This window comes from Electrophorus electricus, chromosome 18, assembly GCF_013358815.1.
Source record: "Electrophorus electricus isolate fEleEle1 chromosome 18, fEleEle1.pri, whole genome shotgun sequence".
Taxonomy (NCBI): domain Eukaryota; kingdom Metazoa; phylum Chordata; class Actinopteri; order Gymnotiformes; family Gymnotidae; genus Electrophorus; species Electrophorus electricus.
This window is the reverse complement of record NC_049552.1, coordinates 11,538,758-11,563,807: the sequence shown is the minus strand read 5'-3', so window position 1 is coordinate 11,563,807 and position 25,050 is coordinate 11,538,758. Positions and strand designations below refer to the sequence as shown.

At 43.4% G+C, this 25,050-nt stretch overlaps 2 protein-coding genes across 6 annotated transcripts; both read right to left on the bottom strand.

Moving 5' to 3' along the window:
• Window positions 1-390: 390 nt before the first annotated feature.
• On the bottom strand, window positions 391-10,466 carry fubp1 (far upstream element (FUSE) binding protein 1). Of its 4 annotated transcripts, XM_026998293.2 has the most exons (20): window positions 10,300-10,466; window positions 9,423-9,516; window positions 8,973-9,008; window positions 8,803-8,869; window positions 8,643-8,689; window positions 8,486-8,557; window positions 8,337-8,394; window positions 8,075-8,234; window positions 7,889-7,987; window positions 7,705-7,803; window positions 7,489-7,591; window positions 6,906-7,142; window positions 6,535-6,695; window positions 6,293-6,459; window positions 6,025-6,101; window positions 5,741-5,866; window positions 5,372-5,446; window positions 4,862-4,924; window positions 4,213-4,367; window positions 391-3,896 (listed from the first exon to the last, which is right to left on the bottom strand). In XM_026998293.2, the coding sequence occupies exons 1-20, from the start codon at window positions 10,390-10,392 to the stop codon at window positions 3,888-3,890; spliced, it is 1,998 nt and encodes a 665-aa protein (XP_026854094.2). In that variant the 5' UTR covers window positions 10,393-10,466; the 3' UTR covers window positions 391-3,887. The 4 variants fall into 4 exon arrangements, with proteins under 4 accessions (XP_026854094.2, XP_026854096.2, XP_026854097.2 ...); XM_026998295.2 differs by lacking the exon at window positions 5,372-5,446; XM_026998296.2 differs by lacking the exon at window positions 5,372-5,446 and having other exon boundaries at window positions 6,293-6,441; window positions 10,300-10,465.
• A 4,347-nt stretch (window positions 10,467-14,813) lies between these two features.
• Window positions 14,814-24,092, bottom strand: miga1 (mitoguardin 1). Of its 2 annotated transcripts, none has more exons than XM_026998379.2 (16): window positions 24,003-24,092; window positions 23,235-23,383; window positions 21,931-22,099; window positions 21,547-21,671; window positions 21,185-21,320; window positions 20,942-21,078; window positions 19,438-19,558; window positions 19,198-19,298; window positions 18,649-18,767; window positions 18,347-18,419; window positions 18,099-18,185; window positions 17,917-18,015; window positions 17,514-17,648; window positions 17,378-17,431; window positions 17,162-17,278; window positions 14,814-17,022 (listed from the first exon to the last, which is right to left on the bottom strand). In XM_026998379.2, exons 2-16 carry the CDS (start codon window positions 23,328-23,330, stop codon window positions 16,801-16,803), a joined length of 1,791 nt encoding a protein of 596 aa, XP_026854180.2. In that variant the 5' UTR covers window positions 23,331-23,383; window positions 24,003-24,092; the 3' UTR covers window positions 14,814-16,800. The 2 variants fall into 2 exon arrangements, with proteins under 2 accessions (XP_026854180.2, XP_035392324.1); XM_035536431.1 differs by having other exon boundaries at window positions 19,471-19,558.
• Window positions 24,093-25,050: the final 958 nt, after the last annotated feature.

Genomic DNA, 25,050 nt, shown 5'->3' with positions numbered 1-25,050 from the left:
TGGAGAGAGAGCACGAGAATCTTCTCCATTTGTCGCTTGAGGTATTTGACAAACAAAAAACAAACAAACAAAAAAAAAAAAACCTCAAGGGTTTTACAAAGCAAGATTGCAGATATTAGTTTCTACCCACTTTATCAGAGGGTAACAAATACAAGTTCTAGCAGTCATCCACATTCCCACTACTTGCATTGGTTTCCTTAATCATGTTAAACTACTTTGTAGAAAAACGAACAGTAAACATAGGCTAAAATAATTTAAATATATTGATCCTGAAGACAACCTGACCTTTTGCTGCTGGAAATGTGTGAAGAATAAAGACTTACTCTGCCGTGATAAATATACCTTGCCCACCGATCTGACAATGTAATGAAAGTTAAGACAAGAGGCCCATTAACATTTTTGATGACAAACTTCCAAATATTACAATTTTATTGATGGACAATGCTCAGTCAAATTCAACATTTCTCAGAAAACAAAACAGCAAAACAAAAAACACATTTGAGTTGACAGCACAAGACTATTTGTTTACCTCTAAGGCATGCTCCCAATTTCTCAGTTAGCCTCCGATTATGTCTTCTTTTCTACACCCCCACGAATTCTGTTGTGAACAGTTTGCTCAGAAGGAAAGAGCATATTGCATGCATACCAGAACATATGCAGCAATGGACAACAAATTCAATGAAACTCTCCTATTAACTGCCAAAAATCGTTCAGTCTGTAAAGACACTACGTAAAAAAGTTCCTGGTCATGAACCAACTATCTTTGTATTGATGCACATTACAATCCCTACCCATAACAGCAAAGCATATACGAAATCATGGAAGAGTTCAACAAGCCATTCATCAACCGACAAATTCAAAAAGCATGTCATTACTGTTCTTAAGAAAATGCGATCTTAGCAGAACATGAACAAACATTGCCCTGTACGAATGACATTCACTTTGCAAATCACAGATTCCCCATGACATTTTCTTTACCTTATAAATGGAGCCCTCGAACGGTCTATGTTCAGCAGAGGGACAGACTGAAAGGACTCCTCCTTAGGGACAAACCTAGCTCAGGACCTGATTCTACGAACTATGCCTGCAGAATCTTCAACACTGTGAGTGAGAATGAAGGCAGCAATGTGTATTAGAACTACAGTGGGGCAACAGCACAGCGTTTAAACCAGTCACATGTGAGCATTCATATACTTCAGTGGACACTTCAGTATCAATGAAAATCACTAGACAGATCCCTGGTATTTAAAAAAATAAGAAAATTAAATCCCAACTGCATGCAGCATTGGTGAGGCAGGGAACACAGTCTATAGTAATTTTGACCCATTATCATTGCCCTAAAGCAGAAGTACCAAGGTGACTAACAGACGAATATGCATTAGTTATATTAACGTTGGATGAATAAAGACAGCATTTCAATCAAATAATATTAACTGCTAATTTGTAATTTGCATATGTATGCCACGTGGGAGAAAATTGGAAAAAAATAAAATCACACTGAGCTACGTGCCAGTCATTGACATGCAGTTAATTCAAATGCAGAACATTCTACTACTTTTACAGGCCTATGGCTTTCAACTGATGTGAGCATTTCCTAATACAGGAACCTAGAAATTCTCTACATTTGCATCCTTAACAAAAATGCAGTACAAGTCTAGTTGAGTCAGGTAAAATACATCATGACTGATTCACAGGTCAAAGACTTCATTACTTAGATTAAGCTTACCTGTGTCATTGTGGCAGAACCTAAGGTCTGGGATGACACTGCAAAATTAGACGTTGCACTGCTCATCATGTGACCAATCGACATTGTCAAATGAATCATTTGCATCAATTTGACAGGCTTCAAAAAAAATAAAAATTCAAAAAGCAATGGCAATCGCACAACCAAGTCGGAGGTACAAAACTAAGAGCCTTAAAAATTGTACTATAAGTCAGCCAAAATCCACAGAATCCTTTTGTTGTTGCTTTTTTTGGGGGGGTGGGGTGAAAAAGTGCTTAAACACTAGCACTAAGGTTAAGCGGCTTGGTGACTTGTCCTTGGACACATTGCAATGGAAAAGAACTTGGCAAATATTTTATCTAATGGCACTTAAAAAGGACCATATCTGAAATAATGTATTCTGAACTTCTACTGCAAGACAAACTACATGTGCTGCCCTGGCTTGAACATTTAATGGTGAAAATTTCAGTTTAGAGTTTTCAGTATAAAGGACTGGTTGACATGACAGGGACTAAAACAGTGGACATGTTGCTAGGTGTCAAATCTAACATCACAGGCAACAGTAGCAGTCCAATTGAAGGGTAAGGTCACAGGCTTAAGAGACAATCACTTTGCATGTTAAATCAAACTGCAGCCCAGACATACTTACCCAAAAACAAGAACAAAAAACAAACAAAACAAAAAAAGCAGATTTCAGGGTAAACATTTTCAACCTTATGCACTACATTATATTTGGGTTCGTCAAAGACAGTGCGTTGACAGCAGAGCAGAAAGTGGGGCCATTGGGTTTTTTTGTACTTACAGTGAAGGGCTCATTTCACTGGTGGCCTCCCCTCAGCCCGAAAGAAACGCACACCTACACGGCCTACACTGGAGGAATGGCCACACAACAGCGGGCGAAGCAAACATGGCCACCTTCGCATTGCAGCTTTTTAAAATTCGCAAAAGATTTTAAGAAATGCCAGCAAGTATATATATTTATATAGATAGATATTTGTATGTATGTATTTGCATTAAAAAAAGAATTTGAAGTATCTCAGACATTTACATAATGGGGAAAGGGGACAAGTCAATTTATAATACATGAATATTTGAACACTTTCAAAACATCTGTCCTGGGAAAAAAAGCATACTGAGAGAGAGCAACTAAAAAGCTTGCAACACATCCGCAGTCACATTATAAAGGAACAGGTTTTTGTTGCTTTCTGTAAAAAGCCATACTTGCTTACCGCTGTCCTAATCTTGCCTGTGAGGGGGAAAGTTTCTTACATTATGAACAGTGCACGCTACCTTAAGTCAGCACACTTGGTAACATTGCAACACAGAACATCACCTCAGTGCTTAGCAGTCATTGCATGGGTAACATACCTTGCCAACAGCAAGTCACTCCCTCTCTTAGATACACCTGACTACACCTACAACCATAGCAATTGCCAAGGGAAAAAGGCAGTATAAAAACAGGACTAGAGCCATTCATCAAGCAATCAAACGTCATTGATCACTTCAGTCAAATCTAAGACAAGACCAGGAATCAAATTAAGAACCAGGAGCTGTATAGACAGTTGGAGAGAAACAGACAGGAGTGTCATTTTTCAGGCAGTAAATTTGGACAGAGAGAGAGAGAGAGAGAGAGAGAGAGAGAGAGAGAAAAATGTCTGAAGTTCACGGCAAGTATTTACTACGACCCCCTCCACCTCCCGTATAAACACACAACCAACACCCCTACCAAAAAATAAAATTAAAAAGGGGGGAGGGGGGAAACAAAACCAAAAAAAAACCAAAAAACCCCCCCACAATTCCCCATATTTGCTGTCCCACTTACCAACACAGGAGGTTTCATTTTGTTTTATTGCAAAACACAACAGGCATATCATTTTAAAACTGAGATGATTTACATGGAAAAAGACTATAGTTCATAGACATGAGCTCTAACTACATAATGAAATACAGGAGCTGGAATGACCAATATTACCCCACTAAAAACAAACCGTTCATTTATACAAGAGAGGAAAAACAAATAGGAAAACTTGGAATCCGGAGCCATTTTGCAATCTAATTTAAACACAAACCAAGAAAATTAAGATCTTCATCAAGGCGTCTGCATCCAAACATTTAACAAAGGATTTTTTCGACAATGTAGCATTTACTTTATGTCCACTTCGCATTACTGGCCCTGTGCAGAAGAAATACATAAGAAATACACAACATGTTAAGAGCAGAAACACTGAGCTCCAGCCCCCTCTCCCACCCCACACCCATGCCCAAATAAAGAGATAAAGAGCCCTGTATAGGGAGAGAAGAGTTTGTTTAAGTCTTGGTTTCCTGCCACGTCTGGAGACCTGTTGAAGCTGTGGAGAAAAATGTAAAAAGAAGAAAAAAAAAAAAAAAAAAAAAAAAAAGGGCGTAGGGGCACCCACTGCCACATTTATATTCAGGAGGGTACACATGCATCACGATACAAGGGGTGGGTTGGTTTAGTATGAGCATACCTGCTGGGCCTGAGGTGCTGCCCCCATGCTCGGGGAGCCGCCCTGGCCGTAGTAGGCCGCTTGTTGGCGGTAGTACTCGGCCCAAGCCGCGCTGTAGTCTGGCTGGGCTCCTGGCTGGGAGGCACTAGCGGCAGCAGCCTGGGGGGCGGCTTGACCTGCAATGGCCAACCCGTTTGTTAAGGGTGAACAAAGCAAACGTCTGTTACTAGTTCGGAGCTTCAATTAGCTCCAGCGTGAGAACAGTAACATGGTGTCAAACCTAGAATCCTGTGGGTTGGCTTTGTTTGACAAGCACTAAATAAAAGAATAGGTATGCCACTCTTGCATACAGTGTATAGCAGGGAAATTAAGCCCCAGAATACAAAGACATGGCTAATGTTTGTCCTGTACCTTAGCAAAACATTGAAAAATGTCAGCACCAAACTAACGTCAGCTGACAATCCAGTGTTTGAATCAATATTTGTAAGCGGGGGAACGACCCCAGCCACACTACCTCCGAGTGGTGGGACAGAAACCCACTTCTTTGATCTAGGGCACCCATGTTCGCAGCAGCTCTATTGCAGAGAGCCGCAACATAGTAAGGGGGTCGCCCACATGCACTTCAGTGGGCAGGGGAAAGAAAGCGGGAAAACAGCTGGGCGAGCCTTACCTTGCTTCTTATAGTACTCCTCCCAGGCCTTTGTGTAATCCTGCGCCGGCTGTCCTTGTTGACCTTAGACACAGATCGGACAAGCTTTTAAGTCACTCGCACCTCACAGCTCAAGAAGCACAAGTTAAACAGCATAAACCAACTGAGTTGAGGACCACGAAAAGAAAAGTTTATTCAAATCTCACTACTACACTAATGTCTACTGTACGTGCATGTGGATGGAGAAGTCAGCCGCATGTGTAAAAGTCTGCTACAACTCAAGCCCTGGCACATGTGTATTAATTTTCCGTCTTGAAAGCTGCACAGCCTACACAGCGGAGCTTGAATCTGCCTGGGAGCCAGACCGGTCTGACAAAAAACTACCCACACGGTGGCAAAAAGAAATGAAGCCCAGCCGCGTGAGGCTCTGCGTGGAAGGAGGTACTGGCAGGCCATTCAAGTCTGTGCTGCTGTTTAGGCTGGGCCCTACAGCGAGACAATCTGGAGCTAAGTTTGGCAAAATATTTATACCCAATTTCTTGTAATATTCCTCCCAGGCCTTGGTGTAATCTGTCTGAGCGCTCTGACCTGGAGCCTGCGGGTCACCTGTTAAAAATACGGCACAATATGATTGAGAAGCATTCTGCAGAGAGTCTGCACTTGACCCAAAGGGTCAGTTAGTCTCAGACACTGCCCTTTCCACATACGGTTAAGAAAAGGAGCAGTTTGTCTGAATTCAAAAGAAAAACAAAACCAAAAAAAAAAAAAAAAAAAAAGAAAAGCCTTTGCTACACTGCAGAGGTAATTTGGTAGGCCAGAGATCAAGTCCAAAGGCCTCTGTGTGACTACAGATGGCAGGGATGTGTGCAAGAGGAGACAGGAGACCAGCACGTGGCTTACCTTGTCCATTGGTCTGTGTGGTGCCCGGGGCGGCAGTGGTGGGTGTCATGGGTGCCTGAGGCTGCTGCTGGTACTGGGCGTAGTAGGCTGCCCATGCAGCGGCGTTGGCATCAGCCGCTGCTTTATCTGCACAATGCAAAACATGCACACAGTGTCTGTCACTCCCTTCCACGATGTGTAAAGGTGAACTAATGCTAACTAACGGCCCAAGTAAGTGATTGTTGGTGAGAACAGCATGGTTTTCCTTCAAACGCAACTAAAAGACGGTCAGAACAAGCACTTACTGGGATCTGGCTGACCTTGCTGCCAGTGAGGATATCCATTGCCCCAGCCCTGAGGCTGGTATGGCCCAGGAGGTACACTGCAAATGTCAAAGGGATATAAGATATATTTTCATAACTCAACCATATTTACAACATGAGAAGGCAACTTCTTAAAAAAAATAAAACATTTTTTAAAAAGTAGTTAGTTTCAAATGTGCCCAAAAGCACAAAGACACCAGTACACTCTTGGGCACCAAGTTCATTAAGATGAGAATTATGTTGCTCTTACTGTGGTCCAGGTGGTCCCTGGTTGTAGGGTCCGGGATTGTAGGGGCCCATAGGGGCAGGGGGACCAGGTGGACCAGGAGGACCATGTGGCGAAGGGCCTCCATGGGGCCCAGGAGGCCCATGGGGACCACCCATGGGACTTACTGGTCCCTGAGTGGGAAGAAATTCCTGTTAATTCGATCACATACAAGTCTTAGAATCCACCCTATTGAACAGTCTAAGGGATTTTACATCACCACTCACTCCTATCTTCTCCTCGACAAGCTGCCTGGCGTAGTCGATCTGCTGTGGGGTCCCACGCACTGTGAACATCTTTATGCTGGGGTCTGCGTTAGGGGGAGGGTTCCTCTGAAGTTCTATCCTGGCTCCAGACTGCTGGCTTATGCTCTTAATGGTCTCACCCCCTATTTAAATGAAAAAAAAAAAAAAAAAAAAAAAAAAAAAAAAAAAAAAAAAAAAAAAAAAAGGTCACACCATGCAGCATCTATTACCAAAAGAGCAAATCTGCAATAAAATCACTGGCTGTAGTAGTTTCTAGGGGTAACAATATGATTTTCAATTCTAATTAACTCCTGAAGACCTGTAAATCACAGGAACAGTACAGCAGGACTAACCTTTCCCAATGATGAGGCCGGTCTTCATAGTGGGAACTGTGAAAGAGAACTCCTGCAGGCCTCCAGGGGGGCCCATGTTCCAATTGCCCTGGCCACGGCCACGGCCCCTGCCACCATGGCCAGGAGGCCCCCCGGCCTGCACGCTTCGCAGCAAGTCTGAGATTATCTCGGCAGCGTGCTGCGCCCGGTCAGGGGGGCCCATGATCTGAGCTATCCTCTCTGGCGTGCTGCCATCATCTGGAGGGCAGAAGAGTATGAAGCAAATGAGTATAAAGTTTTAGTGTTTTAAACACACACACATAATTCCTGCCAGCATGACAGTCTTCCATGCTCTGGGTCTCAGGCCAAGTGGCTACATTAATAGAGCTGATGAATGCAGCTGTAAATTCTGAGTTTCACTTTTCGTTGTTGTACAAAACAATAACACTGCTTTCTTAAAGAAAATTGCCATGCATTGATATTTACCAACTGTCACTGTGGTTACAAGTGTTGGCTCCCATTAACTATCCTCACAAACAGGACTCGTTCTGCACCTTTTTAAAACATGATACGAGCGTCACTCAACTTGGGCACTGCTACACACCTGGTTTGAACTGGATCCGGACCCCGGTGTCATTCTGAATCTTCTTAATCATTTCGCCATTCCTGCCTATCACAATCCCCACAGCGAAGCGTGGCACAGGCACCTGAGAGGAGGAAGCACCAAGAGAAATGTTGAGCAGCATTTTAAAACAGTAGCCCTTCACCCGCGTGCCATCAGCTTACTACCGGAGGCTCATGCCACGTGGTTCTGACTCACATCCAGGCTGTCTCCTCCGCCCATCCGAGAGCCATACTCCCCCCTTTGCTCTCGAAAGCCCTGGTCCCTGATCAGATCCAACACCATCTCTTTGGCTTGCTGCAAGCAGACGACCAATTTGAAATCAATGTGTGAACGTTGTTTCAAATATCATCTGACCAGTAACTGCAGACAATGGACTGACCTGAACTTTGAAAGGATCTCCAGAAATCCTGAGGGGTTTGTCTGCCCCCGTGTTCTGTGGTCCATCCTGAATCATGACCATCTTGACTCCAGCACGCTCCTATATCATTTAAAAGGCAGAGAATTAAGTCACAGGACCAAAAAATAACTTAACATGAAACAGTGCACTGGGTGTGCTTGGTCTCACCTGTAACTGTTTGATGGTTTCTCCTCCCTTGCCAATGACCAGGCCTGCTTTGGAGGCAGGCACCATTATTTCCTGTACGGACATCCCGGGCCCATCACTATGGTGAAATGGAGAGGGGCGGCCTTTCTCAACAATCTCCGACAACAACCTTTTTGCAGTCCTGTCGAGTGCAAACATTATCCTTTACCTTTAGAAAGCCAGCACAAAATCTTGAGTGCACAAACCTCACTGTCCCATGTGAAGATATACATTAGCCACTCACTGGATTGAATCTGGAGAGCCAGTTAATGTCACAGACCTTTCAGGCATACCACCGCTGTCTGTGAGAGGAAGCAAACATTTTACTTCATGTCCTAAAAGGCTTCCATAAAGCACTGAAATGGGTCTAAAATGCCAGGGCTGGTCACTCACCTGGAGCAATCTGTATCTTGCATCCTGATTCCTGTTGTATTCTTGATATCTGCTCTCCTCCTCTTCCAATAACTGCATGTAAATGTTGAGATTAACCTTTTGGCAAGCTTTACACAACAATATTGTAAATCTCAAAACTATTTTAGAATGCACTTACTAAAGCCAACCATGCCATCTGGAACTTTGAACTCTTCTGATGTAGGCCTGAGTAAATAAATGAAAAGGAAATTAAGACTTGTTTCCAAAAGGTGGGAGACATTTTATTATTGTTAATATGTGATAAGATGAGCAAACTACCAGAATAATAAGAAGAATACCTTGGAAGACCACCCATTCCTCCCATGCCTCCCATTCCTCCCATGCCTCCCATGCCAGAGGAAAAAGCTAGACAAGAAAAACAAAAGCTTTCACAATGCCTGAAACCTTGTTATTTTGACTATGATGCCACACATGATAGATGAAAAATAAGAATGGCAGGGATGCTTACGATCACTCGTTGCAACTTTCTTTGTTTCTGGCTGATCTGTGGAATACAAGTGACGATACATGAACACAAACTTAAGGAATGCCGTGACATCTATACAAGACTATTATTCTATATGAAAAGTTATTTTGATAAAGCAACATTTGAGACACAAATATGGGTCAGTACAATCAATCACTCTTACAGACACTGAGCACCAATGACAGCTCAGGAAATATACATTTCCCCAAAGGACCAAAAAACATCTGCCCATCTATCTGAAGCATGCAGAATTGAACATACAAAAGACATCATACTCAGAAACGCTTCTCCTACTGACACCAGAGCTAATCAACAGCTATCCAACATTTACCGGTTTCTGAGCTTACACTGCAAAGGAATGCACTTGGTTTTCATAGCTAGCTACCAATGTGCAAAATGATAAATCAGTTCTTTACCACCACGTTTACTTACCAGCGTCCTCAAGGGGCCTTTTCTGCCCCCCGTATCCAAACTCATTGGTGGAAGGAGGGGGGACAACACCATCGCCTCCGATTTTTGCTGCTATCTGAAAGGCATTGCAATCGTACATCACAATCTTCATTGTGGCGGAAATGGTGGGCAGATTACGCTTTACATACCACCGGAATGCCTAATGAGTGGCAAAGGTTAACTTAAACGTAAGGTTAATAGGTCGTTAAACTGCTAACAAGTCAGGTAGCAGAAAGACGATATTGCGTTAGTGTCATTAGATAGACAACGCTACTATGTAGCTAGCTATACATATGCGACTTGCGAGCTTTTGGCTGAAACGTGGTAAACGTTTTAGAATATTTTTATTAAACCCTACTTGTTAGGTTAGATAGCTATAATGGCTAGCATGAAAGATCACAATCGCGGCGATTCGTCAGAAGCACAGTCAGCTAGCGTAACCTAATTAATCTCAAGAACTTGTTAGCCAGCCAAGTAGCTGGCTAGCTATATAAGCTAACTAGCTAGTTAACTAGCAGCGTTAAGTAGCAAGGTCGCTCGCATAGCTAGTCCAAACGTCCTTATCGTTATCAAAAATAACAAAACAGCACATGTATAGGATTATTATAATTGTAGTAATTGGCAACTATTATCCAAGAGATAGAAATCGAAAAGCTACCGGCCAAGCTGTAAAACCGAACACGGCGTTGCCCCTTTGTTGAAACCCGCTAACCGACAGCGAACTAGCTAACGCGAGCTAGCTGAGCAGGCCCCAAACTATCAAGATGACTATTGAGTTAGCAAGATGGCCATGCTAAGGCGCTGCTTTGTAAATGTGAAAACTTGAAAAGGTAAAAAAAGAAAGAAAGAAACCACTCACTTGTCTTGCTCGTTGAAGTGCATCTTTAAAAGCGTCGTTCATCCCTCCACCGGAATTCGAGGACGGCGGTGCCACGCTCGTGTAGTCAGCCATGTCTAGTACAACCGTCTCCTCGTTCTTTAGAGAAGATGGCCGTGTGAGTGAATCGAGGTAAACGACTGCGACACACCGAGGGGGCGCCCCACGATTCCGATTTCCGGTAGGATGGCTTGCGGGGGAAATGACTGACTTACTAACAAGTTAAAAGTCATTTAGAAGTTGAAAGTAATGACGTCTAAGCAGATCGCAAATTAGCTTGACGGACAACCCGAGGCATAAGGTCATCGCATTGACATGAAGTTAAGTCTTTGCTACCTCCAGATAGTGAGAAGCTAATTTTGTTTGATAGTCTACAATATTTGATCTGTTTTTAGAAAAATGAATGACGAGCCCCTCTTGGAAACTCAAATCAGTCAGAATGGAATGATGTCAGACTTGATGAGCAGAGACAGGGATTTGTATGTAGTATGACAGTTTAATGAGATACAGGGGTATCCAAAGGTGTAGTCAAGGAACAGTCAAATATCCAATATACAACTGATAGGATATCATGAACTGTATAGGTTGACGAGCCCTCAACGTCCAGTGGCAAAGCAGAGTCTTCTCCTACATTAATTGATAATGGTCCTGGAACATGGGACTTATGGAGGGATACATGAAATGAGGGAGATATGCGATAGGTGTGTGGTAACTTCAGTCTGTACTTTACCTCGTTAATCTTCTTTTGGATTAGAAAGAGTCCAAGATAGCATGATTTTAATTTAATGCTCCCCGTTAGGTTAGTCTTCGGTCTCTGGTGGATAACCACACCCTGTCCCCTGGCTGGAATTTTTGTGCTGGCAATCTGCTGCAATCCTTATGATGTTGAAAACATCTAAGGGCTTTTCTGATCTGTTGATGTGCGTTTTCACAGATATGCTCAATTCTCCATCCACTCATCCAAGCAGGTGCCTCAGAGGGTTCTGGAGGCCGATATCCTAAGACACACTGAAATGGGGTTAGTGCAGTTGCAAAGTGAACAATAGCATTCTGAGCCATTTCAGCCCATACCAGGTACCTGGACCATTCACTTTGCTGAACGCTGCACTAGTCTGAGGAATTTCCCCAAGTTCCTGATTCATTCTCCATTTGGCCATTACTCTGTTGGTGGTATCCAAAGGTTAGGCTGACTGACTCCCATCTTTTCCATAAAGGCCTGCCATACCTGTGAGGTGAATTGTGGACCAAGGTCAGACACTATATCCTCTGGAATTCCATACATGTTGAAACAATAACTCTGCAGTTCTAAATGCTGAAGGAAGAGAAGGTAAGGGCATGAACCTTACAGCCTTGGAGAAACAATCTACTATGGTAAGTATGGTAGTATTATTCTCAAATCTTGGCAGGTCCGTGAGAGTCAGTTGCTATATGTGACCAGGGTAGGTCAGGCACAGGAAGAGGCGTGATCTTATCAGCAGGTAGAGAGTGTGGGCTTTTGGATTGTGCACAATCTAAACACAAGGATATGAAGTGGTGTATATTGTTATTCATAGACTGTCAATTCTCCATTCCCCACATTGTAATTTCTCTCTGCAGGTTATTTGTAAGAAAAAATATGCTACGGGATGAAGCTTCAGAGGCGTGCCTTGACGCTGAGAAAGAACAGCTCCTACTCCCATTACAGAAGCATAAACCTCAAGAACAAAGAATACTCCTGGATAATTATGCTGCAACACATGCTTCAATGAAGGCTCCCTTTAGTGCCTGAGAAGCCTGTTCTGCTCTTGGTTTCCATGACAAAGACCTAGGCTTCCCTCTTTATAAGGATGTGAGAGGGACAGATATTAAACTAAAATTGCATATAAACCTTTGGTAGAAGATTGCGAAACCTAGGAAACGGTGAAGTACATTGGTAGACTGAGGTACTGGCCAATTCACTACGACATCCATCATATTGTCCCCCATAGTTACCCCCCCCCCCCCGTGTCAATGATGATGTAACCAAGTAAGGACATTTTCTTCTGATGAAATGCACATTTCTCTGCCTTTACGTACAGGTTATTTTCAAGGAGCTTTTGCAAGGCTGTTCTGTCATGATCAGTGTGATTGGGGAAAGTTTGAGTATATCAAAAATATTGTCAATGTAGGCTACTACAAACCTACCCATCACTTCTCTCAGTACATTGTTAATGAATGTTTGAAATATGGAAGGGGCATTAGCAAGACTGTATGGCGTGACCGAGTACTCGTAGTGTCCGGAATTGGTGACCAATGCTGTGATCCACTCCTCTTCCTCACATATCCAGACAAGATTAGAAGCATTGCTCAGGTCCAATTTTCTAGAAAAAAAGCCCCCCTCATTTGAGTGCTGACAGGACTAAACAGCAAGGGATAAGGATATTTGATAGTGATTTCATTGAGACCATGTTAATATATACAAGGACATCGTCCTCCATCCTTCTTAGAAATAAAGAAGAAACCACCCACTGCAGGGAAAAGTCGATGGATGTATGCATCCTTGAGTTATTGCCTCCCTTATGGCTTCATTTTCAGCAGTGGCAATGGACAGGGGGTGTGGACATACTCTTTCACACCACCTTCCATTAGCTTGATAGCACAGCCGTAGGGACGGTGTGGTAGTAGAGCAGCTGCTCTCCCTTTACTGAACATGTCAGTCAGGTCCTGGTATTCCTCAAATAGCAGAAAACCCTCTTCTGATGTTGAGGAAAACTAAACTAAGTGTCTAAGTCAACCATGAAGCTATATCTGGTTTCTCTCATGAAATCACAGGATGATGTTGAAGCCAAGGGTGGCCCAACAGTGTTCTTATTTTAGATTTAGCAGATGCTTTTATCCAAAGCAACTTACTGACAGAGTACAGAGTGCCTAATGAGCAACTTGCTCAGTACAAACAGAACTTAAATAAGAAGAAACATTAGGGAAAACAATACACAGATGAGTTCAATAATCTGGAGAGATGGAATGAAAGGTTTGTGGGCAATGTCATCAGAAGAGGACCTAGTCCATCTGGGCTGTGTGATAGATGACACTGATATTCTCTATGTCTTTCAGATTTATCAGTCATTTTTAATTTATCTATCACTATTGTGGCCTGCAATATTTCTGGTTCTGGGTGTATGTGTGTGTGTGTGTGTGTGTGTGTGTGTATGTGTATATATATATATATATATATATATATATATATATATATATATATATATATATATATATATATATATATATATAGAGAGAGAGAGAGAGAGAGAGAGAGAGAGAGAGAGAGAGAGAGAGAGAGAGAGAGAGAGAGCGCTAAATGCTCAGGCAAACTTGCAAGGTTATTCCAGTATTTCTAGTTGTGAAAAAAACAGATATATTTGCAGATCCAGGTTTGGATAATGGGACCCAAGTAAGAAATTCACTGGTGTAGAAAAAATTCCAAAGTGTTAATTCATGGCTAAATGGATGACATGTGAGATTCAGGATGTCAGGAGACAGTGTTGAGTTACATTTCTGTGTATGGAGAAACTTTTCATCAGTTTTCACTTAGCCAGATAAAGTTTGCTAGTCTAACATCAGACAGGCAATCTAACCACATGGACTCTGATCAAACTTCAGAAGAGATATGACAGGAGACAAAGGAGGTGATATAGTCTGGCCTCAGGGGCCTCAGCTGAGCATGTTATCACCCCCTGACCTTCATACCTGCCAGTCGATTGATAGGATGGACTTATGTCAGCCTCCTCTGCTATCTGGAGGGGCTTATCCTGCCATGGTACCTCCCCTGCTTCCATAGTGAACATGTCCCTCATCTGTCTGAAGCACTGCTTCATTAGGTCATCCTTGGGGGCCACTATGTATATGTATTTCTGGATGTTTTGTCCCATCCTCGAAAGGTGGATGTTAGAATTTGTAGGCCCCATCCACATGGTGTACAGCCTTTGGTGGTGGGATCTTGGGAGGAGTTTTCAGGTGTTTACATCAACTTTTCTATTGGCCAACTTATGCCTGTTGGGTATCAAATGACTTGCACCGCATACATGTTCATGGCTTTGATATTATCATTTCCATTTAACTGGCTCCTGAGGTCCTGCCTTAACTTGTGGAGGTACTTGGATGTTGCTGTCCTCATTTCTACCTCATGGTTCTTGCATGATTGGAGGATTCCCAGGTATTTGCAGCTGCCCTCCAAGTCTGTTATATGGGCTTGTGGTAGTTAAATTGCCTCTGTCCTGATCACTCTTCCTTTTTGTGCCTAAAACATATTCATCTTATAAAGGATAACCATAATTCAGCAAGCTATCCAAACTAAACACAGTTTAACTGTTTACATTATAACTTTTCTTTATTCTCTTACCTTACCTGATCCAGCTTGGAGACTTGATCCGATCAGCCCTATGGTGTGCATAAAAAGTGAGTTATATTCTTTGCCATGGGTCATGTAGAGCCATCTACCCTCTGCTGCTTCCTCCCATACCAATGAGCAATTTGAGCTAAAATAAAGTTTGTTTTATCACAGGATGGCAATTTATTCAGTATCACAAATTAGCCCACACAGGGCCATTATGCTGATAAGACACATGCACATTAGTGGACATAGGCTACAGTTAACCAGAATGTGAGAATTCCAGTTTAGATTCAGAAATGGTTGCATAGTGAAGCTGAACATTTTATTACAGCTGAAAAGCTTTAATTTGGAGTTGTCATGGAAACTGGTCACATAATTTCAGTGACTGAGGATATGTTGAATAGCCTACAGCCTTTTCTTCCAAACTTCACAGGGGCCTTGTTTCATAAAACTACCATAGATTTCATACTATATATGAGATTACTTTTAGCTCAGCAAGTGTCATTAAGTTGCCTATGAGAGATTTGTTACATTAAAGCCAGCCATTTTTCCCTGTAATTAAGTTTCTGTACTTGTCATAATAAGGCCAGTTTCTGGCATTTTTAAACGTGAGTTTTCTTTCATCACACAAATATACAATTAATTGTAATAAGTAAAATATAAAAGGCATCATCAAAAAATATAAAGCCAAAGCTCTACACCACATTCAAAATTTGGTTACTGTCTACATTCTTTTCTTAAGACAGATGTATTTCTTTTAAAATGGTCCCAATTTATATTTTTCCCTTGTTGTATTCATATATGTATATTTATTTATATACACATGTATTTATGTGCATCTTATTCCATTATTGGTGTTCATGACCCACACAGCCCAAATCAGTCACTGGAGAAGTTAAAATATAAGGGTGTGTAAAGTTTAAAGCCAAATTCTTTGTTTAGCTTCATTGAACATTATAAAGTCAAGCTAGAGCCATGGTTCATAGGACAGACTGTACAGTTATCTTACACAATACATTCTTGGTTCTGACGACAAAAAAAAAGAAGAAGCATCATTTATCAGTAAATAGTAATATCAGTTCAATGTTCCAGTGTGTGTTTGGGAATGCATGTTAGTTTACAAGGCGATGTATCCATTCCCAATCTGTAAGCAAGCCTTTTTACCACCATTAGTCCTCAAGACTCATCTTTATACAGGCCTTCTCTTAGCTCATACATGTGCACACTGTATTCTTGTTATAACACAACCTTGGGGACTGTTCATTCATAGAGGATTTTAGTTTCTGACACTTAGATAAACTTGCCTGGTTTTTGCTGAACACACACATTAAAGTTTAGTGGAGCAGACAGGCTGTTATAGAAGTCTAGCCAGACAGCAAAAAACAAGTTTAAAAAAACCCCCACAGCAACTACAGCCACCTACAGTTCATCTAGACCACATGCTAATAAGGCCATAATCTAAGGAACAATGTGACGACAACCCTTCAAACACATTCAGTAAGGACGTAGAGGTCACTGATGTGGCAGGTCCTTAAAAGCACACAGTAGCAGAGGGGGGTTTGGGCCTTCTGTGCTGGAAAAGTCCACATATCCTGGTTACTTTGGCCAGGCGTATGCACAGCAGTGAGGCTCTAGACTAGTAGTCTCACTCACTGCTTTCCACTGTTTAGCTGTAAGATCTTGCTGAGTAGGGGGTTATAAAACAAAGAAAGAAGCTAAAAATTAGAAAGAAAGGCTCTTCCAAACACATGGGAGGAGTTAACCAAAAAATCCTTTTCAAGCTAGAGGTAATCCTTTTCCCATGACTTAGTTTAACATGTCTGAGTACTTCTTCATGATGTCAAATAGCACAGAAAAGAATTTAAAAACTGACATGTCAAATAAATAACTCATGAAAAGATCAGCCATCAACTGACCAAACAGAGCAGCATATGGAAGAATCATCCTAATTATGCAATGTCATACCAATCACCTTTGCAGAGATTTGTCAGAAAATTACATCCTGAATGCAAGGACATCATCTTCCTAAACCGAAGAATGCACATGTGAATTGTACATAGGCGATGGAATGCGCCATTCCTGGTCCCACCCCAGAAACTCCACTCATGTCCAGTACAGGGAGAGGAAGTGTCCGAGGCTCACTGCACCCGGGCGTCCAGCAGGGCACCGGGCAGCAATTGCGGCGGCGCACCAGTGCAGCCACTGAGCTGGCGGAGGGGGTCGGTGGTACCCAGGTAGGCCAGGAGCAGCTCAGAGCGGCGCTGGAGCAGGTGGAGGACGTCATCGGCCAGAGCGTCCACGCTGCAGTAACGCACCTTCTCCAGGTCAAAGATGTCCTTCAGGAAAGACTGCACCTGGTCCTAAGGGTGTGGAGGGGGGCAGAACGGAACTGCTGAAACAATGACGTGTCAAGTGCATGACATGTCACACAGCTGCTGTGATGGAGACTGCTGAAGACTGTTGAAATTAAAAATTGCAAGTTGGTTAGATGCACTTTACCTTGAAGAAGCAGCAGAAATCGTGGAGGGAGCTTTTAGGACCCAGGAAGCCCCATGCCAACACTGGACTTATGTGCTCACACACGGTATAGAAGTGGGCGATGAAGCCATCCTGCACCTAAATAACAGGCAACTGTGAGCTAGTGTCAGCCATGGACTTGGACTAGCATTCCAGGCCCATCACCATAAAACACAAGCGGCAAATCACAAACACAACCTTCATATGTTGCCTTTTCTGCTTCAGAACGGACCAACAGCTTGATGCAACAGCCTGTGATGAGACAGAAACATCAAATAAGATGAATATTTTTATATTGTGTAGTTTAAACAGAACAGGAGCAAGATTGCCTCACTGTCTCTTTGAAGGAGCTGTTGAGCCAGCGATTGTTCACAACGTTCTGGATGGAGATGGGTGGATTCTCCAGATCCTCGAAGGAATCCATGAGGATGAAATCGAGGACAATGTCATAGAAGTTTATATGCTTCACCTTAAAAAAAAAAAAAAGGTTCAAAACAGGGTGGACAAACCAGCAAAACTACAAACTGAAACACTTAAGTTTCCAAAATGTAGAAATGGCAAATTTTTTTTAGATTTTAGAATCTAAAATCTTGTGCTTGGATCTCTTCCAATTGCAGTGGCTCTGAAATAAACTGAAATAAATAAGGCTGTGAGGAACCGAGCTCATTAGGTTTTGAAGAAAGTTCTGAGCTGAGATTATTTGGAATGTCGACAAGTGCTCAGAAAGTCCTCCTCACCCCTCTTGTCGCCAACTCCACCTCCGTGTTCTCCCAGTGGTCCGAGCACTCCAGAAAGCAAATCATCTCCTCGAAAGCCTCCTCAAACCTCTTGGGGCTCTGCCAACCACGAAAGTCTCATCAGATGTGGCAAAGGGTGCTTCAACATGGGGCATGCCAGCAGAAGCGAGGGGAACGCTCACCTTCTGTGCTTTCAGAATGATCGACGACAGGATCTTCTTCCCCGTGTCGGCCAGAAACATTCTGGTCGCCCTTTCATGCAGAATGACCTTAAGAGAGAAACGTTACACGGTCCGGTGTTATTCAGGACAAAGCACGTCTCATGAGGCAAAGCTGGAAATGTATTTATTTACCGGGTTTGAAAAGGTCTTTAGTAGAACAGAAAAAAAGGGCTACAACGAATCTTGGAATTTAAGACAAGCTACTGTACCTGACATGCCTGGCGTATACAATGCAGCTTCGCAAGGAAATCGGTGTCCCCAAGACATTCGAGCATCTCGGTTCTTTTTTGGGAGAGGGGGGAAAAAAAGAAAGAAAAAAAAAAAAAAAAGCTTAATGTGAACCTGGTCCTATTTCAGAAAGCATTTCCCAACCGGACAGATTGCATGAACATCAATACCAATGCCGGTGTCCTCACCAGTGCCGGTGTCCTGTAGACAGGTGCCAACATCTGTACTGCTAATCTAGGCAACGCATAATTTTGCCTCGTGCAATGGCGTTTCTTCATCTTACCGGAGCACTCTGCAGGAGATCTTGCCATCCTCGGCCATTTGCAGCGCCTCCTCATAGAAGGGGTAATGACATAGGGGTCCAAGACCCAGGGCACTTCTCAGCTCCCTGTGCTCAGACAGCTGTAAGAAACAGAGGGAGGGGTCAGCACTACTATGATGTGAATCCCAGGTTAGATTGCCAGGCCAGTGTTTCTGTGGCCATCAAATCACTTTTTTAGACTGCAGGTGGCGGTATTAGTGGCAGGAGTAAGTGGGAGCTGGTGGCTGCTGTTCAGAGAGGAGAAGTGGTCCAGTTTGTTTGCTAGCTCACATTCCAGGTCTCTTTGTTGCCCTCGAGTAAAGGGCTTGTATTTGTTCAGTGCAATCCAACCTGCCTAATGCAGTTCATCTAGTTCTTTAGTACCATCATATAGATTAGGGTTGGAACAAAACTCTGCAGGACAGCAGATTTCCTGGACCAGACTTGGGCACCCAAGTCTCAGATTGAGACTAGGCAAAGTTACTATAGAAATCACAGGACTGCTCCAGGTGACATGGCAGGCTAGCTCACCTCAGCAGCAGACACAAAGGAGTCGGTAGAGGCAACGCTCACAGAGTCCCTCAGATACGGGTCATCCCAGTCGTCCCTCATGGAAAGTTCAGGATATTTCTCTACCAGATGGAGAGGAAGAATTATCTTGAATTAACGCTACAACCCCCATCCCCACCCCCACCCCCCAGCATTTCGAAGACCTCTCACAAGACACTGATCAATACCAGAACTTGTCTTTCCTTCAGAAGCCAGACACACCATTTGTGGAGTGTGAGGAGGGGTCCATCATACCGAGGGCTCCCTCAAACTCCTCCTGGAGGCGGTAGGCTCTCTGCAGGAGTGCCTCGAGTTTACGGATAAACTCCGCGCTGATGATGTCCTGCGGGCGGAGAGTATAGGCGTCATTTGCTATGGGCCTGGGAAGACTGCTCTGGGAAAACATTTGCTTCATTCGTCATGGTCATGACCACTGGGAAGCACTCAATGCCACGCAAGGAGCTTTCGAGACTACAGAGCTGGAAATGTGTCCCATCCAAGTTAACCCATGTCTATAGAACATTTGAGCACATACAAAGCTTCATACAAATTTTTAAAAAGCAGACATCCACGATCCACTGAAACATAAATGAATAATGTCAATGACATTTACAGCCAAGACATTTTCTAAAATAAGGCACTTGTAATAGGCCAGGATGCTAAATTCACTGGATTGTACAGTTTAAAGTGCTTGACAAGCAGGCTACTGCTAAATTTAGAGAAACTCTAGAATGCGCTACTTTGGCTTTTTAGAACTGGAGGCCGATCCGTCGGACTCAGTACCATCCATCTGAGGAGGCTATGAATCGCTGCATTCTGTACTCGCTCCTTTAGCACGCGCTAACCGCCTTGCAGAACATGGTCATCCTCTTTTTTTGCCCCAGTTCAACGTGTGAAGCTCCAACATTCTAGGACACAGAGTTAAGTCATCGGCTGGATACACGCATGAGCACACTGATCTTCATAAAGCCTCTGGCTGGTTTCCTGAGGCCAACCAGATATTTTAAGAACTGCGTGCCATTTTAAAAGCCGCTGGCGGTTTAAGGGCGGGGGACATTGGTTTTGGGTAAAAAGGAGGAGACTCCGTAACCTCCGGTAGGGTTGAGGTGCACAATGAGACGTGGGGGAAAAGATGCTGTTGCACTCCTCCTGGAGGCGGTAGGCTCTAAACCATGCCCTGTGCCCAAAACTGATAGCTCTGTGACGGTGGAAAAAGCAGGGTCTGATAGGGGGTTGCAGAGAGCGCCCCAGGCACTGTTCTAAGTGATACGAGTTGACCACAAAGCGCTGTGCAGCCAGAGGCTTTCCATGAGGATCATGCTTGTTGGAAATTAATATGCAACACCAGTATCTTACTAATCTGCACATCGGCTCGCTACATTCAACCCCACTGAGCCCAGTTTATTGAAAACTAAGATACATCATGTTTATAAAGGGGCAAGCTGCATCAAAACACAGTAAAATAAGCCAAGTAATGAGTTAATAGAAAATGTAGTGAGGAAACAAGGATCATTCCATTCTTGCTATATGGGGGTGCTGAATATCAGACTTTACATAGGCATCCCAAGCTATGGGAAATGCTAACAGTTGCACAGTTATAACAGACCTTTTAAATGTTCTCTTTGATCCTACATTCTAAGACTCATCGACTCAAAACTAGGACTTTACAGGGTAAAAACATACTAAATATATTATACAGACTTATCCAGAGGGTGTGCCTCCGTACCTCCACGCTCTCCTCTGCTATGGCGTCTCCGGCTCCGAGCTTGACGGAGGCGCAGCTGGCCTCGTCCTCCACCTGCCGGCTGCGGAAGGAGAGTGCCTGCTCCCAGCGGTGCAGGGCCTCCTCAAACAGTTCCATCCCTGCAGCGGTGAGCGACCCAGGCAGTTAAAGAGCCGGTTCAGGACTGGCAGCAAGGAGGATGTGACGAATGTGGCATTGTGCCACGCGCCAAACGCTGGCTCTTACCCATCAGGTAGAGATTCTCTGGGGTGGTGACAGGGACACCCACCGTGTTGGGAACAGCACTGCCATCGTCCCCTCTATCCCAGCACACAGACACATTGGCGCAGGTGCAGGTGCTGCAGGAGTTTAGGCTCTGCACCTGATGAAATAGGGAAACATCCGCTAAGGACACTCAACACCAAAATGCTTTACACGTTTGATTTTTTTTCTCATTCTGGGTCATCATTCCTAGTGAGGCTAGTTTTATGTACAACAACGAGGCAGACAACCGATACAGACGCAACGTTAAACAGGTGTGAAATTGTATAAAAACCTTGCTGAAATAATGTGACTCTAAAAGGCTAGGCGGGGGTCTGGGGCCTTACCGAGGCCAGGCTCTGCAGCGATCCGGACAGCCTGCCGTAGAGCCCGCGGTGCGACATCATGTTGCGGGAGAAGCCATTTTTGGGGTGCAGAGGCAAATTCAGGCCCTGGCGACTACAGGTAGCATCTGTGAGAGGGAAGGAGTCAAGTTTAGCCATCACAGGCCTAGCGGCTCACACCAAGAACACTGCTCTCAATTCCATTTTTAAGCGAGTAAGTACCTCTGATACCAATTTTGGTTGCTCAAGCAACCCCGCAATAGAACTTATATAAGACGGCCAGTCTTATTTGTCAGCATCAATTTGTTCGAGGAACATTAGTCACTATTTGATTGAAGTGTCACTGTCACAGATTTCACAGCACACCAGGTGGCATACTTCGATTACCTCTTGGTGGGGGAAATGCAGTGCGGAAATCAAAGCTCTCTTGTCTTTGAGGCAAGTCTGCTATTTTCTTGCCCTTCCTCCTCCTAAAATGGTGGGCGAGGAAGAGCAGAGAGACAGCACCAAAGGCAGTGGCGGCGACGAGTTTCTTGGTGCAGGCGCTCAGGCTCACCTGCTCAGAGAGAAAGAGGGACAGAGAACAAGAGAGCATGTGTACACTAAGGACAACACTGATCTAATGACAGGAGCTTCTTTTTCATCTTGGAGTGGCTGGACGTGATCTGATCACAGACGCTGCTTTCTGCTATCGTGCTAGTCGGACTCAACTCACAGGAAGACAGAGGCACACACATACAGATATACAAGCACAGACACGTGTGCGCGCAAACACAAACAGGCCCATGCACAGACATGCACACATGCAGAAACAGACAGGTGCACACAGATATGCTCACAGAGCAAGACAAAGAGACAGACACACACTGACAACCCCAGTCATGTCTTGGTGGAGCTCAATCATTGCTGCATACCTCTGTAAAACATGCCTTAAACTGGTGTTTACAACTGCAACGAATTGTAATGTATAAAAATGCTACACAGATCCCAAACACCAGAGGCAGTGCCTGTGGTTAACACATGTACATACAGCACCATGTAAAGCTCCAAACTACAACACATGGCTGTCAAGCACAGCATGCATGTGTGTGTCCACTTGAGATTGACAGAGCCATTTCCATTAGTCATTGAAACACAACTGAAACAAGCATTTGCTGGCTTTCCATGCACCAATAACAGACGGAGCATGATGACACACTGCATGTTACAAACACCTTTGCTCCAGAAAGAAAGGCAGTCTTACTACCAGGTCTGTGGCTGGGAATAAACAAAGTGGGGCAGCGACTTGCTTGGATTATAAAGCTACTTAGCAACAGGAGAGAGAGTGGGTAACATGTTAGGCCCGAGCACCTGGAGGGTACATTCTGCTGCCTCTTGTTTGACATCAAGGAAAGAGGGAGGAGTCATGGCCGGACATGTTTTAAACAGAGGCCATCACATTCTACCTACAGGCCAGCCAAGAACCAGGGGATGAAAGTACAAGGTACAATCAAAATTAGGTAGTCTACAATTAGATCTACAGGTGAAATCAACAACAAAACTCTGAAATTCTTGACGATGCCATTTTTTTCATAAGACAAAACTAACTTTAGTCCTGTTGGTGTCTGTACTGCTTGGTGCAATGCATGGTACCATTGTCCTGAGGTGAAACAGCCAGAAAAAAAGGTTTTCCCTCATGTAAAACGTCTTACCCGCGGGAGGGAGGAAAAGACGCTCAGAGGCAGGTCCAGCATGCGCAGGGCAGCCTCTTTCACGGACAGCTCCGAATTCCTGAGCACTTCTGCCATTGTGTCAATCACTCCTTAGCCCATCCTGCCCAAAGAGCAGCTCTGGATCAAGTCTAAGAGACGCGACAATTTGAATTGCTTCATATAAGAAGCGACATCCAGTTAACTCACAGCACGACAACACATCATGCATCTTCAAAACCTCCAGCTTAGACATATAGGCTGAAAAATACTAAGGTCGTATGGCTAAAATGTCTGGTGACAGACGCAACTACACGATCCGTTTCTGTTCAACTATTGTTGATCCTGACATTGCTAGCTAGCCAAATTGTCGTTGTGGAACCGTACTCAAGAGCGTGAAACGCAGCCAATGCACCAATATCTGACAGATGAGCTACCTGATGTATTTAATTAACTAGCAAAGCGTAATTTCCAGATACCTAAAAACAATGTAATTAAACTAGGTTAGATCGTTGTACATGCCCAACGGCCATAATGCTTTATAAGACAAGCTTTAGCCTGGAGGCATCGCGACAGATAGCTGGCTAATAACTTATGACCATACATTAAGAGCTAAAACTGATAACCTTATGTAGCTAGCTGAAACGTGGGAACTGAAAACATTATGCTGTGATTAACTAGCAGAACTCGCATGTTGCTGCATGTTAGCTAAATAAAATGATACAGCTATTTTATTAATGACATCATTAAACAGAAAACAAAGCTTCTTACTTTCACCCTCTCTGCTGCTTATGCGCTAGCGTTCAAAGCTTAGAAAAGACGCGTTTAGCAGCTCACGACTTATGTGGGTGGACCATATACAGTCTACGGAGTGGACAAATCATCTGGCGTCACACCTCGCTTAGCACGTAACACTTCCTGTGTTACGGCATATAGTTTTCAAAATTAAAGTCGCAATGTTAACTTCACACGCAGAAGTGCAGAAACGCTTACATGAATCAAAGAGGCCTAATTGCCAGAGATAAACGGATTCATTAATACACAATTATTATACACTGTTACAATTCACATAGTATAAAACCCAAATACACTTTCAAATGGCAGCAAATGTCTAGACTGAATTAGACCTTTAGCTAAATTATTTCATGTATATATTTCATTCTGAATACACATACAGTGTATTCAGAAAGTATTCAGATCTAACGTGATACATCATTTGCATCATGGATTTGAATTTCAATAGACACAGTGGGCATTTTTACCCAATCTACACTTAAAGCACCCATAATGAAGTGAAAACATAGTTTTGTAATTAAAAATCAAACACTGAAATCTTTTTTTTTTTTTTTAAATTGTTCAGACCTTTATATTGTAAAAGTCACTTTGGCAGTAATTACAACTGCAAGTCTTCTTGGAAAAGTGTCTACAAGCTTTGCCCACCTGGAATTTGGCAATTTATACCATTCTTCAGGGCAGATCATCTCAAGCCCTATCAGACCAAATGGCAAGTGTCTGATCTGCCATCTTGAGGTTTCTTCACAGCTGTTTTATGAGATTTAGGTCTGGGCTTTGGCTGACCACTCAAGGATATTCATAGATTTGCCACTCAAATGTTCTTTTGACTAAATGCTTCAGGTCATTGTTGCACTGTTGAACTGTTGCCCCAGTCTGAGTTTGCATATGCTTCTCAGGAGTTTTTCTTTTCTTTATATTTGGCTGCATTTTTTGTCCCAAAATTGCTACCAATCTTGCTGTCCTGCCCAGAGTTCAGTTTTGTCTCAAATTAATACTGGGAGAGAGAATATTTTCCCACATGTTG

Coding starts and splice junctions, on each gene's coding strand:
- miga1 (XM_026998379.2), bottom strand. CDS start 23,330: ATGGCAGAAGTGCTCAGGAATTCGGAGCTGTCCGTGAAAGAGGCTGCC. Junction 19,299..19,437: donor CTCCTCACACTCCACAAATG/GTGTGTCTGGCT, acceptor TCCATCTGGTAG/AGAAATATCCTGAACTTTCC. Junction 18,420..18,648: donor ATCTCCTGCAGAGTGCTCCG/GTAAGATGAAGA, acceptor CTCCCAAAAAAG/AACCGAGATGCTCGAATGTC.
- fubp1 (XM_026998293.2), bottom strand. CDS start 10,392: ATGGCTGACTACACGAGCGTGGCACCGCCGTCCTCGAATTCCGGTGGA. Junction 8,690..8,802: donor GGAATGGGTGGTCTTCCAAG/GTATTCTTCTTA, acceptor TTATTTACTCAG/GCCTACATCAGAAGAGTTCA. Junction 8,235..8,336: donor GGCTCTCCAGATTCAATCCA/GTGAGTGGCTAA, acceptor TGCACTCGACAG/GACTGCAAAAAGGTTGTTGT.